General features: G+C 40.2%; 1 protein-coding gene across 10 annotated transcripts in view; it reads left to right on the top strand.

Annotated features, from left to right (window-relative positions):
* Positions 1-17042, top strand: part of PHF14 (PHD finger protein 14) — a 321061-nt gene that overhangs the window by 12635 nt on the left and 291384 nt on the right. For all 10 annotated transcript variants that reach the window (XM_038390501.2, XM_043509246.1, XM_043509252.1 and 7 more), the window contains one exon: positions 3267-3411. In XM_038390501.2, the coding sequence (XP_038246429.1) occupies positions 3267-3411 (145 nt within the window). The remainder of the gene's footprint in view (positions 1-3266; positions 3412-17042) is intronic.

Raw genomic sequence — 17042 nt, 5'->3', positions numbered from 1 at the left:
GCTAACACATTTTTGTATTTGTAAAGTGAAAGGAAAGCTACCTAAATCATGTTTATAGGCAATTATACAGGGAGAGAAGTGTTCAATTCATGAATCTTGTCACAAAGTGCTGGCTTTTATAGGTTTATTCTAAAAGTAGGGGGAAACCCTCATTAATCCTGAACCTATGTAAAACTTTAATTCCTTCTTTATTTCCTGTTCATCCCTTCTGCAAACATGACACTGTATGCTATTTTTTATAATCTTCTCTCTTATTCCTAGAGTTATCTTCCCCATCACCTCAAGGATCATGACCTCTTTCTTGATTGAGAGGGTAATGGAAAATATACTCATAGTGGCAGCAGAGTATAGAGTTTACTAGCTTGCCTTCATCTTGTTACCCTCTCTTCTACCATAGTCTTTGTGAGCATCTTTAAGTTCGTTTTTGTCCCTCTCTGGACAGTAACTACAAGCAATCTGGCTATAACTACTTGCTCCTCACTTATTTTCCTGAAGAGATTGCCTGTGTCCTGAATGGGTTTAAAATATGTAATGACTGCCTGTATTTTTATTTATTTATTTATTTTTGAATGTTTGATGTAAATATATAGCTTGTGCCAGATTAATAGTTCTGGAACCAGGAATCTTCTTAAACAGAAAAGGTAGTAGCAGCAGTACAAACTTTTCCACAGTGCTCCACCAATGTACCTCATACATGAACTTCAGTGTCCAAATTTTGGAAAATCACTTGTGCCATGGTCCTTGGCCTGTCAGATCAAGATGCCAGTTGTATTGTGTAGTGGAACCAGATTGAGATCTACAAAGCTATTCCATGTAGGCCACTGAACAACCATCATAAAGCAACCGGGGCTGGATTCAGACTGGTCACCAAGAAGTGACAAGCTCTGTATTATTGATCTCCTAAGATTATGTAGATTTTGTTCTATTTTTATGAAGTTTAAAGAAAATTAGAACAACCAAGCCGGGCTTTGGAGCTGTGCTCCGGCTCCGCTCCAGTTCCAGGCAAAAACCTGCAGCTCCACGGCTCCGGAGCTGGTCTGCGCTCCGCTCCAAAGCCCTGCAATCAAGTCAACAGTTTCTCCATGTGATGTTGGCAAACACACCATAGTAAATTACATTTTATTCGTCGTCCTAATGCGCCATATTAGATTTTACATATAACCTAGGCACATCTCTTTTGCTTAATGTAGAAATGATGGTTTTACATACCATATTGGAAATGTATTTTCTTGAGCTTTTGGAAAATTCCCTAAAACTGTTGAGGACCTGGATATATTACTCAGACTTTCAAATAATCAGTTTGGTGTTGGCCTCACTTTTCTCAGTGTTTGAGTACTAGAAATTTTAAAACAATACTACACTAATTGTACAGCTTACATTCTTTTGTAGAAAGGATGATCAATGTGCATTTAGCATATTGTAATGAAAACAACAGAATAACTGTCCCAGTTAAACTTTTTAGTGAGATGAATTAAGTTATGCTGAACCATAAATCTGCCTCCCCCACCTGCCCCCAGGCTGGCATTAGTCTGTTACCGCTGCATTGTAACTATTGCCTGTAGTCCTGAATATTGCAAGTAGAAATTTTTTTGTTTTTAGGAAAATTTGGGAAGAGAAAATATCACAAGACCCACATCATCTGGAAACTAATTGCCTTTGCATCTGGGAAGTGTTTACTACTCATGATGATATTCTCTGTCTAGTATTGTATTGCTTTTAATTATGAGCAAAGTGATTGAATGATGCAAGTACGACAAATGACTTTTGTATCTTCAGAGCCACTTGGGCATTAGATTTATTTTCTAAGGAAATGGTTCTCAAACTGTTGTCTGTGGGCCGCAGGTAATCTGTGGAGCTTTTTCTGGTGGCAGCAGAGCACAAAACATCTTGAGAGCAGTGCTGTGTGGAATTGAGAGATTGGGGGAGGTAATAGTTCACATGGGGATTGGAGAACCACCGATCTAAGGGTTAAAAACTGAGTGTTAATGCATTATCACAATCATCAATGAGGGATTGGGGTGGAAATGGGATGTTTGAAAAGGAAAACTTCTACTCCACCTGCTTTTTTTTTCCTGTTGCTCCAAAATCCATAGCAGTACAGATTCTGGGATATGCCAAGAATTTTAATAGTAGCCATTGGCTGTCATGGATTGCCAGCCTCTGCTCTGAAACTATTACAAATGCTTCTTTAATTAATCAGTAGTGATGTTTTTATTACTAGGGCATCCGATGCCTCACCTCTCCATATGTTAAGACTTTATTGGTGAAGCCAGTCTAAGTTCTATGTTCTACTTTTTTTTATAAAAATAGAGGTGAGAGTTGGGGGTGCAGTGTGCTAATACAGTACAGAGACATAACTCTACAGTCCAGAAACATATTCATCAATTTGAGGACAATCTTAAATCCATTCTAAATAGTATCCATTTAAATATCTTGAAAGGTTGAAAATGCCCAGAACTTAGCCATCACTCTTTTATATCTGAATAATATAAACTACTCCATGTTTTCCTGAGAGAAATTCCTAATTGAATTATATAAATTAGTAATATTTCACTTTATATTGCCTTTCACTGTGAAGAATTCTGAAGTACTTTATAAGCTATATATGTGATCCTGCAAATCCTTACTTATGTTAGCAGTCAGAAGATGAGAAATTATTACCCATTTAATAAATCGTATGTAAAATCAGCAGTATACTTTTTTTTTTTTTTTAACACTTGTGTGGGCTTTTGGGAAGGTGTAGACTTTTTGTTGAAGTGTAATAATTTTCTGAAGTTAGCTGGACTCCTAAAACATACTTTCAACTGTAAAACTTCATTGCAATAAGAATTATATATTTCTGATATTCCTCTTTTAAAGAACACCAACAGTTTAAATCAGGTTGGTGGATAAGGTCTGCCGGAAGGGAGACCTGCTCTAGTAGATCTTATAAGGCCCACCCCAGCAAGGCTTCTCTACAGCAGGCGTCAAGACCCTAAAAGGTGGATGGCAGAATTGCACTTGGGCATCATGCAATTCTAGCGGAGAGGAAGACTTTTTTTATACAGATGTAAAAACCTTCAAGTGCTTAATTTTTTTGTGCTTTAAAATATTTTTATACATAATTATAAATATAAAAATGTTACAGGGAAGAAATATGTATTTTATCCATAAGTCTTTTTAAATTTTTTTATTTACACGGGCGAATACCTGTTTTCAGTAGAAATAGTAAACTATTCCAGTGTGATTCCCAGTGTAATCATTGCATCTTAATTTTTCAATGCTAGGACTCGCTGATCCTTGAAAAGTCTCAAAACTGGACCTCCCAGAAAATGGACCATATTCTGATTTGCTGTGTTTGTCTTGGGGATAACAGTGAAGATGCCGATGAAATAATCCAGTGTGACAATTGTGGAATAACAGTGCATGAAGGTAACTTTGTTTCTCTATTCTATTTTATTATTGGGAAGGAAAAGATAAAGGCAAAGCTTACTTCTTAATATAAAGAGTGTAAGATGCCTGGTCTGACAAATGAACCCTAAAAACATGGTGTGTGTTTTTGTTTTGTAGAAATTTCTTACAATAGTATAAATTTCACCTTAACAGATCAAAAGTGGTAGTTTTCTCCCCCCCTCCTACCCCCCCATGTAAATATGCTTTTAGAGAAGAAAACTTCAGAGAATATGGGCCAACTATGAGAGAGTTTTTAGTGTAAATTCCAGTTTGAAAATGCTAAAATGCAGGATGTTATTTTTCAGGTCTTATTTTTGGGAATTCAGATTAAATTTAGATATACTAATGTAGTGCTTCTGCTTCATAAACTAGGGTGTAAGGTCATTGCTGTAAATTCTAAGAGCAAAGTTTGCAGTGGTACTAAGTGGATAGAGGACCAATGAGGCCCGAAAAGGGTATTGTCAGGGCAGTTTAGTTCATGTGAAAGTTAGAGACTTGTTAAATACAGTGAAGATAAAGGGGTTGAAATCAGGAAGAAGTTCAGGCTATGAAAAGAGGAATTAATTGTGGTTTTTTGTTTTTTATTTGGTAATTGTTCTAAAAGTTCACACTGGGTGGTAGTATGACGTAGAAGGCCTCTTGTAATATGCAGGCTTCAGAGTAGCAGCCGTGTTAGTCTGTATTCGCAAAAAGAAAAGGAGTACTTGTGGCACCTTAGAGACTAACTAACAAATTTATTAGAGCATAAGCTTTCGTGAGCTACAGCTCACTTCATCGGATGCATCCGATGAAGTGAGCTGTAGCTCACGAAAGCTTACGCTCTAATAAATTTTAGTCTCTAAGGTGCCACAAGTACTCCTTTTCTTTTTGTAATATGCAGAAAGTGATAAGGGAGCTAGGGGGAGTTGCCTTATAGGTGCAATTAGGTAGAGTTCAATTGAGGCTCAAAAATTGAGGCTCAAAAATCTTTCTCCTTTAGTCTTTTCATTAGTTGTACTACTAGGGTGACCAGTGTCCGGTTTTGGACCGGAACACCCAGTTCAAAAGGAATTCTGATGGCTCCAGGCCATTGAATGTCCAGTTCATGGCGCCACAGCAGGGCTGGCAGGCTCACTGCTAGTGCTGCGCCGCGGCCCACGCTGCTCCTGGGTCTGGAAGCAGCAGGCATGTCCAGCTTCTAGCCTTAGGGGATGCTAGGGCGGAGTTTGTGTGGTGCTGCGGCCGCAGGCACAGCTCCCATTGACTGGGTCAGGGCAGGGGAGGAACTAGCATCACTCATGAGCACTCGGCAAGTGGCTGTTGAGGGGGTGCGTAGGGCCCTCTTCTCCTTGTGTGGTTGGGCTTGAGCTGCAGCACATGCCCTGCGGCGAACTGCCATCTATCTGTTGCCCCATTGCTGGCACTCAGGAGTTGGAGGTATGTGTATCCCCGTCTCTGAGTGCTGGGAATGGGGCTGCACCCCATCCCCCTCACTACATTCCTCTCTGTCCCATCCCTGCCCTCCCATCCCCCTGACATTGCATCCCTCCCTTGTCCTGTCCCATCCCATTCTGCCCCCCACACCTACCCATTCCAACCCTGTACCCCTTACAGTGCTATCCCAGCCATCCTCTCCACTTCCCAGAGCAGCCGCCCCCATGTTCCTCCCCCTCCCCCTCCCCCCCCCGGCACCCTATTCATCTCCATACATTGCTGCACTTCCATTATGTCTCTCTACATTCCTGTGCCCCCCACATCCTCATGCACCTCCCCCTGCATTCCCATCCACCTCACATACTGCCCCCATCCCTCCTCTCTCCTTCACTGCTCCCTCCCCTTCCCCCCGGCATTCTCTGTCCTCCACCCTCTCCCCTCCAGCCTACGCTTTCCCCTTCCCGGCTTGGTGATTTAGGCAGCCCCTGGAAAAGTGTATGGAAACAGTCTCTCCATGTAGGCAAGCGTATGCATGCATGCACACGTGTGTAAGAGACTGTCTCTCTTTGTATAGGGAGGTACGTGTCTTGCTGCATGTGTATATACCTGTATGAATAAAATTTGCGGCCTAACTCTTTGACCTTTATTCCTTTTGCTGGCTTGCGCACAAAAATGTGTGTATTCATTTCATAACAAGTTTTTAAAAGAGAAAGGAACTCTAAAAAAAATGTATTATTTCTTAAAAGTGAATGTTGTTGATTAGTAATGGCAGACGAGCCAATGTATCAGACATTTCTCCCCACCTTTGTCTTGCTACATTATAAACTCTTTGTTGCACACTCTCTTTTTTTACGTGTATGATGTCCAGCATCTATCTGGAGCCCTGATCGTGGTTGGGGTCTCTAGGCACTAAACAACAATTGTAATAATAAATAATGTGGAAATATGTGTCAGTTCATGCTAGAAGTATAACACATGAATACACGTGTGATCTGCATATAGGTGTGGGAGTCAGTTTCTACAGATTTATTTTTTATAGTTATCTGGTCAGGTGTGCATTTTTGTGGCTGTACTCTATGGATTATATTTTGGCTTTGGGAGTGGGCCTTTAATAGACCCATTGCAGCTGTGATAATGTGTGGTCCAAATTCCACATATAAAATTACAATAACTTTAGTGAACATGGAGCTGGCTATGAAAAATGGGAAAGAGGAGGGATAGAATCATGAAAACGTTTGTGAAATTGCATTTTTTTAATTACCCTTTTTGACTATTTTGCTGTCAGCTCTACCATCCTGTAACAAATAAAACCTGAACTTGGCATAATACATCTGTCAAAACAACAAATATGCCTGTTTGGGCCGTTCATTGAAAATGAGCATGTGAAAGAGGGTGCGGGAGAGCAAGCGACAGAGGGACGGAGGGGTGGAGTAAGTGGGGGTGGGGCCCAGGCAGGGGCGGGTCTTCAGGGGAGTGGCGGGGCAGTGGGTGGGGCAAGGGTGTTCAGTTTTCTGGAATTAAAAAGTTGGCAACCCTATGTACTACTAGTTTACTCTTGCAGTGTCATACGTAAAGTCTTACATTTTTATTTTAGAAATATGTTGCTAGAGCAAGCAAGTTAAAGGTGACCTGCAAGGGATAGAGAATTTTGTGCTATTATTTTATTCTTTGTAATAAATAGCATGCATTTTTAAAATTGCTTGTTTTGTTCAGTTTTCACCTCAGAAAATAACAGGAAAGTCAGGTTCTATTTTCCCTCTGTTTTTGTAGGAGAAATTCTTGGATAACTCTGAAATAATATTTGGAGCTTTATCAGCCTTAATTGAAGGGTCAGAGTTAGCTAGGTGTAAACAAAAATCATTTTAAACATTTTAAATAGTTAAAGCATTTTTACTCCAGCTAAACAGATTTCATTTGCTTGTTTTTACTGATATACTATCCCTGTCAGTTCTCACTTGCCCATAGTTTCCTAGGAAAACAAGATAGATACACTTCAGAAATTCAGGTTATTTATTTAAAAAAAAAAAAGTGAGAAGAAACTCCCAGAACCTCTAGTTTTCTCTATTAATCCTATAAAAGACAGAAAGAGACACTCTTATTTTCTTAGTGTGTTGCTTTAAAAAGGTGAAATAGTTTTTTGTTTAATATAGAAAAGTTTAACTTTAGGCTAAATCTCTTCCAACAAATAGTTCCTTGCTTCTTCTGTCCCAAGGAACTGGAGAGAAAGTTAATTGGCTTTTTGTGAGTTCATATTCCTTCCAGACAAATGCTGACTGCTTGAAACATTTAGTTATCCCTTCTTTCACTGACTAAAATGTTCTCAATGAGTGGTTAGAGCTACCTAAAGTCTCTTGACAAGGTGGGAACTGTTGGAGTTCTTCCGTAAGAGAATTTGGTGTTTTGTGTACGAAATAAGTCATTCCAGACCCATTTCACACATTCTCTATCTCCTCACATCACCTTTTGTTACTTATGAAATCATGTTGTGAAAATACTCTACATCTTATGCTTTGAACTAGCTACAAATTCATGAATTGAGACTCTAAACTTTTCTTTTATGGTTCATTCCAGAACACATCTATTTCTGCATTGCTAACAATTTCTATTTCATAATCTGTTAATGTGCTGGTTATAGATGGATGTAAGATGCAGGAAACTAAACTAAACTTTCATAGCAATTTTCTAGTTTCCCTAGCTAGGTGTTGGCTTAGCTTATTAGAAAAAAAGAAACGCTTACTGTCTTTGAGTGACAGGTTTCAGAGTAGCAGCCATGTTAGTTTGTATTCGCAAAAAGAAAAGAAGTACTTGTGGCACCTTAGACTAACAAATTTAGTTGAGCATAAGCTTTCGTGAGCTACAGCTCACTTCATCGGATGCATTCCTGTTTTTTCCACCAAATGCATCCGATGAAGTGAGCTGTAGCTCAGGAAAGCTTATGCTCTAATAAATTTGTTAGTCTCTAAGGTGCCACAAGTACTCCTTTTCTTTTTGTCTTTGAGTGATGATTGAGTTTTATGGTGGTGAAGAGTGGTGGGGATAATTCTCAGAACATTACTGCATTATCAGCAAATACACTTCCTAGAGGCTTGGAGGTCTACGAAAATCTTTTTGTGACAAAGTTGTATGGTGATTGGATAAACTGGTATCACAGTATCTTGTTAGACTTGCAGGCTGAAACTATGTTGGAGAAGTGACCATCTTTTTCCCTGGTTAAAATCCATGAACACTGTATTTACAAAATAGCTTTTTTTAATTCATAAAACATTTACAATTCTTTCCTTAGTTTACTAAACCTTTTTCTTTTTTTTGAAGATTATACGTGTATGTTTGCACCATTGTAGTTCCATATATTTTCTGTAACAAGGATTTTTATATTTTACTTGTAGTTTTAAATATCTAAAAGTACATTGTCACCAAACATGTTTTGTCTTCAAGCTTACTCTTGTATCCCTTGATGTAAACAGTACAATGTGCATAATTTTTTTTCTTGAGCTTTTTAGAATACAAGTGAATTAATTCAAACTAGTCCAAATTGCTAGAAATGGAACAAGCTTTGGCATTGAAATTCAGAATTTATTTAATAGGTTTAAAATCCAATTTAGTTACCTTTACATTAACCCATGAAACAGTTTGTTTTACTTTAGGAGCATGGATTTATTTTAAAAAAATGTATGTAGAGAAACACATTATGGAAATGTCTTCTTGGCTGCTAGCTATGGATCTACTCTGCTTAGAAGAGGACTTACTGGGACCCTTAGCTCAAAGCCAAGCAGTTTTTTAGGGAAAAGAGGCAATCTGGTATCATCCCAGACAGCTGCAGCGGCACAGGAGCTAGCAAACAGAGCTCTAAACAGGGGAGTTTGAGTGGGAGTTCTGTTGGAGGAGGAGGTAGTTGTACTTGATTTTGTATTTTCAGTATTTGTGTGTGTGTAGGGGCTTTGTGCTGGGAGAGCAGCTGAGCCCTGCTTAGGGGGTGGGGCTTCTGACTAGAGGTCCTATAAAGGTAGCCAGCCAGCCAGTCAGGCAGCGGCACAGACAGCTGCAGCGGCACAGGAGCTAGCAAACAGAGCTCTAAACAGGGGAGTTTGAGTGGGAGTTTGGATTGTGGTGCTTGTTTGGGGTTTGCTTTTGCTGGGGGGGGTGGTCTTTTTGGTGTGGCTTGTGTTTCCCAGATTAACAGGATTTAGGTGGAAAGGTGATGACAGATACAGTGGCAGCTGTGGGAGTGACTCCTGTAGTGGAAGACACATTGAGGATGACTGGATGTGGAAGCTGTGGTATGTACATGATCCTGGAGGGGGGAACCGGTAAGAGGATTTTTCTCCATGAAATGCCGTCTGATAGAGCTGATGGAGGAAAAGATCCGAGGTTTGGAGATGCAGGTGGAAAGTCTCGTTGAGTTTAGGAAGAGGTTTGAGCAGATGATGGAGCAAAGATATGAGGTATCTGAAGGGAAAAGCTCAGACTCATGGATGGAAGTAGGGCTGGGGAATTCTGAGGGGAGACTGGGTGAGGAAAGTGGTCAGTGGAAGCATGTGACTAAAAGAACCAGGCAGAGGAAAAGACGGGCTAGTGAAGGAGAAATAGAGCTTAGGAACAGGTTTGCAGAGTTGGCAAATGAAGAAGGGGCTCAGCAGGTACTTGTTGAAGGTGGAAGGGTAAGGAAGAAAAGAAGAGAGGCTAGTCGTATAGGAAAAGCGGAAGAGTCAAGGGAGACTACACCAAATATGAGCCCCAGGAGAGGATACAGGATGGGTTGAAGAATTATAAGGGAAAATAAGAATGGAAAGAACTTGCAGCCAGAGGGAACAGGGGAGAGACTGGAGAATAGCACCATCACCAGGAAAAGGCAGGTCTATGTGATCGGGGACTCTTTATTGAGAAGAATAGACAGGCCTGTAACTAGAGCTGATCCAGAGAATAGAAGGGTGTGCTGTCTTCCGGGTGCTAAGATACGGGATGTAGACCTGAGGTTGAAAAGGATCTTAAAGGGAGCAGGAAAGAATCCCCTAATTATCCTTCATGTGGGAACAAATGATACAGCTAGATTCTCTCTGGAAAGTATTAAGGGAGACTATGCTAGGCTGGGGAAGACGCTTAAGGAAATTGAGGCTCAGGTGATCTTTAGCGGGATCCTTCCTGTTCCTAGAGAAGGGCAACAAAGGGGTGACAAGATTATGACTGTCAACAGATGGCTTAGGCAGTGGTGCTATAAGGAAGGCTTTGGGATGTATGACCCCTGGGAGGCATTCACGGACAGAGGACAGTTCTCTCAGGATGGACTTCATCTGAGTAGGGAAGGAAATAGACTTCTAGGATCAAGGCTGGCACAACTGATAGAGAGCTTTAAATTAGGAATTAGGGGGAGATGGTTGGGAGATGTCCAGGAAATCTCCACGCCAGATTTTACCATTGAGAGGGAAGAAGACGAAGTAAGAAAGGATACAGCTGTGGGTAGGAGAATGTATATAAGGAGCGAGGGCGGTGTGGATACTAGTCTAATAGGTTATACGGGCTGGAGAATGACTGTGCCTAATAGGGTACAAAATGTGAGCAAGGCCAAACAGCAAAAATTAAGATGTTTGTACACCAATGCGAGGAGCCTAGGTAACAAAATGGAGGAACTAGAGCTACTGGTGCAGGAAGTGAAACCAGACATTATAGGGATAACAGAAACATGGTGGAATAGTAGTCATGACTGGACTACAGGAATTGAAGGGTATGTGCTGTTTAGGAAAGACAGAAACAAAGGTAAAGGTGGTGGAGTAGCATTGTATATCAATGATGAGGTAGAATGTAAAGAAATAAGAAGAGATGCAATGGATAAGACAGAGTCCGTCTGGGTAAAAATTACATTGGGGAAGAAAACTAGTAAAGCCTCTCCTACGATAGTGCTTGGGGTGGGCTATAGACCTCCGGGATCTAATTTGGATATGGATAGAACCCTTTTTAATGTCTTTAATCAAATAAATACTAATGGAAACTGCGTGATCATGGGAGACTTTAAGTTCCCAGATATAGACTGGAGGACCAGTGCTAGTAATAATAATAGGGCTCAGATTTTCCTAGATGCGATAGCTGATAGATTCCTTCATCAAGTAGTTGCTGAACCGACTAGAGGGGATGCCATTTTAGACTTGGTTTTGGTGAGTAGCGAGGACCTCATAGAAGAAATGGTTGTAGGGGACAATCTTGGCTCAAGTGATCATGAGCTAATTCAGTTCAAACTAAATGGAAGGATTAACAAAAATAAATCTGCAACTAGGGTTTTTTATTTCAAAAGGGCTGACTTTCAAAAATTAAGGAAATTAGTTAGGGAAGTGGATTGGACTGAAGAACTTATGGATCTAAAGGTAGAGGAGGCCTGGGATTACTTTAAATCAAAGCTGCAGAAGCTATCGGAAGCCTGTATCCCAAGAAAGGGGAAAAAATTCATAGGCAGGAGTTGTAGACCAAGCTGGATGAGCAAGCATCTTAGAGAGGTGATTAAGAAGAAGCAGAAAGCATACAGGGAGTGGAAGATGGGAGCGATCAGCAAGGAAAGCTACCTAATTGAGGTCAGAACATGTAGGGATAAAGTGAGACAGGCTAAAAGTCGAGTAGAGTTGGACCTTGCAAAGGGAATTAAAACCAATAGTAAAAGGTTCTATAGCCATATAAATACGAAGAAAACTAAGAAAGAAGAAGTGGGGCCGCTTAACACTGAGGATGGAGTGGAGGTTAAAGATAATCTAGGCATGGCCCAATATCTAAACAAATACTTTGCCTCAGTCTTTAATAAGGCTAAAGAGGATCTTGGGGATAATGGTAGCATGACAAATGGGAATGAGGATATGGAGGTAGATATTACCATATCTGAGGTAGAAGCGAAACTGAAACAGCTTAATGGGACTAAATCGGGGGGCCCAGATAATCTTCATCCAAGAATATTAAAGGAATTGGCACCTGAAATTGCAAGCCCATTAGCAAGAATTTTTAATGAATCTGTAAACTCAGGAGTAGTACCGAATGATTGGAGAATTGCTAATATAGTTCCTATTTTTAAGAAAGGAGGAAAAAAAAGTGATCCGGGTAACTACAGGCCAGTTAGTTTGACATCTGTAATATGCAAGATCCTGGAAAAAATTTTGAAGGAGAAATTAGTTAAGGACATTGAAGTCAATGGTAAATGGACAAAAAACACAACATGGTTTTACAAAAGGTAGATCGTTCCAAACCAACCTAATCTCCTTTTTTGAAAAAGTAACAGATTTTTTAGAAAAAGGAAATGCAGTGGATCTAATTTACCTAGACTTCAGTAAGGCATTTGATAGCGTGCCACATGGGGAATTATTAGTTAAATTATTAGTTAAATTGGAGATTTAAATGGGGATCAATATGAACATCAAAATGTGGATAAGGAATTGGTTAAAGGGGAGACTGCAACGGGTCCTACTGAAAGGCGAACTGTCAGGTTGGAGGGAGGTTACCAGTGGAGTTCCTCAGGGATCAGTTTTGGGACCAATCTTATTTAATCTTTTTATTACTGACCTTGGCACAAAAAGTGGGAGTGTGCTAATAAATTTTGCGGATGATACAAAGCTGGGAGGTATTGCCAATTTAGAGATAGACCGGGATATCATACAGGAAGATCTGGATGACCTTGTAAACTGGAGTAATAGTAATAGGATGAAATTTAATAGAAGTGTAAGGTTATGGATTTAGGGATTAATAACAAGAATTTTAGTTAGAAACTGGGGACACATCAATTAGAAGTAACGGAGGAGGAGAAGGACCTTGGAGTATTGGTTGATCATAGGATGACTATGAGCTGCCAATGTGATATGGCTGTGAAAAAAGCTAATGCGGTTTTGGGATGCATCAGGAGAGGCATTTCCAGTAGGGATAAGGAGGTTTTAGTACCATTATACAAGGCACTGGTGAGACCTCACCTAGAATAGTGTGTGCAGTTCTGGTCTCCCATGTTCAAAAAGGATGAATTCAAACTGGAATGGGTACAGAGAAGGGCTACTAGGATGATCCGAGGAATGAAAACTTGTCTTATGAAAGGAGACTTAAGGAGCTTGGCTTGTTTAGCCTAACTAAAAGAAGGTTGAGGGGAGATATGATTTGTCTCTATAAATATATCAGAGGGATAAATACAGGAGAGGGAGAGGAATTATTTAAGCTCAGCACCAATGTGGACACAAGAACAAATGGGTATAAACTGGCCACCAAGAAGTTTAGACTTGAAATCAGATGAAGGTTTTTAACCATCAGAGGAGTGAAGTTTTGGAATAGCCTTCCAAGGGAAACAGTGGGGGCAAAAGATCTATCTGGTTTTAAGATTCTACTTGATAAGTTTATGGAGGAGATGGTATGATGGGATAATGGGATTTTGGTAAGTAATTGATCTTTAAATATTCATGATAAATAGGCCAAATCCCCTGAGATGGGATATTAGATGGATGGGATCTGAGTTACCAAGGAAAGAATTTTCTGTAGTATGTGGCTGGTGAATCTTGCTCATATGCTCAGGGTTTAGCTGATTGCCATATTTGAGGTCGGAAAGGAATTTTCCTCCAGGGCAGATTGGAGAGGCCCTGGAGGTTTTTTGCCTTCCTCTGTAGCATGGGGCATGGTTGACTTGAGGGAGGCTTCTCTGCTCCTTGATGTCTTTAAACCATGATATAAGGACTTCAATAGCTCAGACATGGGTGAGGTTTTTCATAGGAGTGGGTGGGTGATATTCTGTGGCCTGTGCTGTGCAGGAGGTCGGACTAGATGATCAGAATGGTCCCTTCTGACCTTAGTATCTATGAATCCCTTTAAGTGAGTGGTGTCAAACAAAGAGGACTGAATTTCATGTTTAATTATGCTCATGTAGGATGTATCCACAGTGAAACATTCACTGATATCAGTGGAAGTTTTGCACGAGGATCCAGGATAGAATATGGCCTATAATAACTATACTCTTTTTGGGTTTTTTTTGTTCAGAGCTTTATTGTTGCATATAATGTCACTAAGTAGAAAAACATACTAGCCTTTTCAGATCACGACTATATCTTTCAGTTTCTCGTCCTTCTCCATCCTTTGTGCCTCCCTCCCACTTTGCTATCTGTTTCCTTTGTTTTTCCTTTGCATTTCCTTTCATGCAGAAGCAGCTTTGCTCTCACCCTGTATTCTCTGCAAAAATGATCAGCAATGAAATAGTTCATGTTGATATTAAAATATTGTCATTTGATTTTATAGTTGACACTCAAATGAGATTAATACAGGAAAAGGGAGGTCACGCCACTGAATCATAGAATATCAGGGTTGGAAGGGACCTCAGGAGGTCATCTAGTCCAACCCCCTGCTCAAAGCAGGACCAATCGCCAAGTTTTGCCCCAAATCCCTGATTGGACTCTCAACCCTGGATTTAGCAGGCCAATGCTCAAACCACTGAGCTATCCCCCTCCCCCTTGTTTCAAGCTGTCTGCAGACTTGGAAAGACCTCACTGCACTGGCTATCCACAGTTCATATTCGGAAGGTTTTTTTCACAGCCTTGAGAGCAATGATGGTTGTGTGTTTTTTTTTTTTTTTGTTTTGTTTTGTTTTTTATATGAAAGATTAGCTTCTGTGCAAACTGAATGTCACGTAAGCTACACAAATATATCATGGGGACCTCGTTAAGCCAGCTAACTATATGTTTGACACGCTGCTTTAAACTTTGTATCTGGGTCAACAGCACAAATATGGAAAGAAGTATTTCTGCGGAGAAAACCAGTGGAGTCCTACATTAATCTAATTTTTTTAGGTATGGGGCTCAAGAATAAGTGGACTTTTAGATAGCCAGGCAATTGGCTGACTTAGATTCATAGATACTAAGGTCAGAAGGGACCATTCTGATCATCTAGTCCGACCTCCTGCACAGCGCAGGCCACAGAATCTCACCCACCCACTCCTATGAAAAACCTCACCCATGTCTGAGCTATTGAAGTCCTTAAATCATGGTTCAAAACTTCAAGGAGCAGAGAAGCCTCCCTCCAGTCAACCATGCCCTATGCTACAGAGGAAGGCGAAAAACCTCCAGGGCCCCTCCAATCTGCCCTGGAGGAAAATTCCTTCCTTACCCCAAATATGGCAATCAGCTAAACCCTGAGCATATGGGCAAGATTCACCAGCCGGATACCCAGGAAAGAATTTTCTATAGTAACTCAGATCCCATCCATCTAATATCCCATCTCAGGGGATTTGGCCTATTTACCCTGAATATTTAAAGATCAATTACTTACCAAAATCCCATTATCCCATCATACCATCTCCTCCATAAACTTATCAAGTAGAATCTTAAAACCAGATAGATCTTTTGCCCCCACTGCTTCCCTTGGAAGGTTATTCCAAAACTTCACTCCTCTGATGGTTAAAAACCTTCATCTGATTTCAAGTCTAAACTTCCTGGTGGCCAGTTTATACCCATTTGTTCTTGTGTCCACATTGGTGCTGAGCTGAAATAATTCCTCTCCCTCTCCTGTATTTATCCCTCTGATATATTTATAAAGACTTCCCTGAGGCATTTGTAGGGATAAATTGTTAGTTTATTTTCTGCATCCACTTTTCTTAATTTCATCTTGTCCAAATGCATTATTTATTTATTTATTTATTTATTTTTTGTTGATTTCAACTTTTCAGGCGCAGTAACTTTCTGTTTTTTGAACTCATTGAATATAAAGTCTGTTTACATGGGAACTTGACTTTTTATCTGGAGGAGGAGGATGATATTATAAGGTGTACTGTATCTTAATGGACATCCTGCTTGAAACAAGAATTTCTATAATGCTAAATGCATTCAAATGTGCTTTCTTTAGTTAGAAGGTAATCTTCAGGTATTACATTGCACCACCAACAGAACAAATATAAAGAAACTCATTGTACTTAAAAGTACCTATAATGTTTGTATAGGTAAGCTGCAAAATAATGACGTACTTCCTGACTTCTGTAGTTAGTTATTTTTAGCATATTTATGGTTAACATTTGAGTTGTCTTAGATTTAATTTAGTAACGACACTTTGCAGTCAAACAGCATATCGAAGAAATGAGTGGAGTCCTATGAAGTTTGACTGGATAGACTTGTAGGAAGAACTGAGTAGGAAGGCAAATAAGTGAGCTGCGTATGTATATACAGTGTTAAAAGATAAATATGGGAGATTACATCTAACTTTCAGCCATGCAGTCGGGTAATTGAGTATGTGTACTCTGTAGCAAGATTGGCTTCAAGTCTGTGGCAAGGGGCCTGTAGCAAGGGGGTTTGGCATCAGAATAAAAATGTTACATGTCACAGACTAGGAATTCTGCAGTGTCAGATGTATTAAAAATGTTATTTAATTAAATACAAGACTGAATAATTTGATTAATATAGTATATTGCTGTGCTTAATTTTGATATTGTTGTGGTGGGAGTCATAGATAGTGCTGCTACACATAGTTTTGCAAGTTTTTTTTCTTAACATGTGAGTACTACATACAGCATTTGTTTAGAGATTATTGGTATTATATAGAGTAAATAAAACAAGTGTAATCCCACTTTCCTCCCTGGGTAACTTGAGAGCAGGCAACCCTCACCTGTGTGCCTGGGCGCCTGATGATGTTGACATTAAAGGATCCTGAGTATCCCAGTGGTAGTGATGGGTAGGTGGGATTCCTCTATCCACCCCTCTACTGCAGCCCTTTACTCCTAAAGGAATTTAAAATTGGCAGTGCCTCCACCTGTCTGGCCCCTCAGTGGCTTGCCTTGAACTTCTAGGAATAAACCTATTCTAATAATAATAATAATCTGTGGCATGGGTCTAACTCAAAAATACCAATTATAGAATCATAGAATATCAGGGTTGGAAGGGACCTCAGGAGGTCATCTAGTCCAACCCCCTGCTCAAAGCAGGACCAATCCCCAACTAAATCATCCCAGCCAGGGCTTTGTCAAGCCTGACCTTAAAAACTTCTAAGGAAGGAGATTCCACCACCTCCCTAGGTAACGTATTCCAGTGTTTCACACCCTCCTAGTGAAAAAGTTTTTCCTAATATCCAACCTAAACCCTCCCCACTGCACCTTGAGACCATTACTCCTTGTTCTGTCATCTGCTACCACTGAGAACAGTCTAGATCCATCCTCTTTAGAACCCCCTTTCAGGTAGTTGAAAGCAGCTATCAAATCCCCCCTCATTCTTCTCTTCCGCAGA

Source organism: Dermochelys coriacea, chromosome 2 (genome assembly GCF_009764565.3).
Source record: "Dermochelys coriacea isolate rDerCor1 chromosome 2, rDerCor1.pri.v4, whole genome shotgun sequence".
Lineage (NCBI taxonomy): Eukaryota > Metazoa > Chordata > Testudines > Dermochelyidae > Dermochelys > Dermochelys coriacea.
Note: the sequence above shows the minus strand (reverse complement) of the source record. Positions and strands in the feature narration are given on the sequence as shown.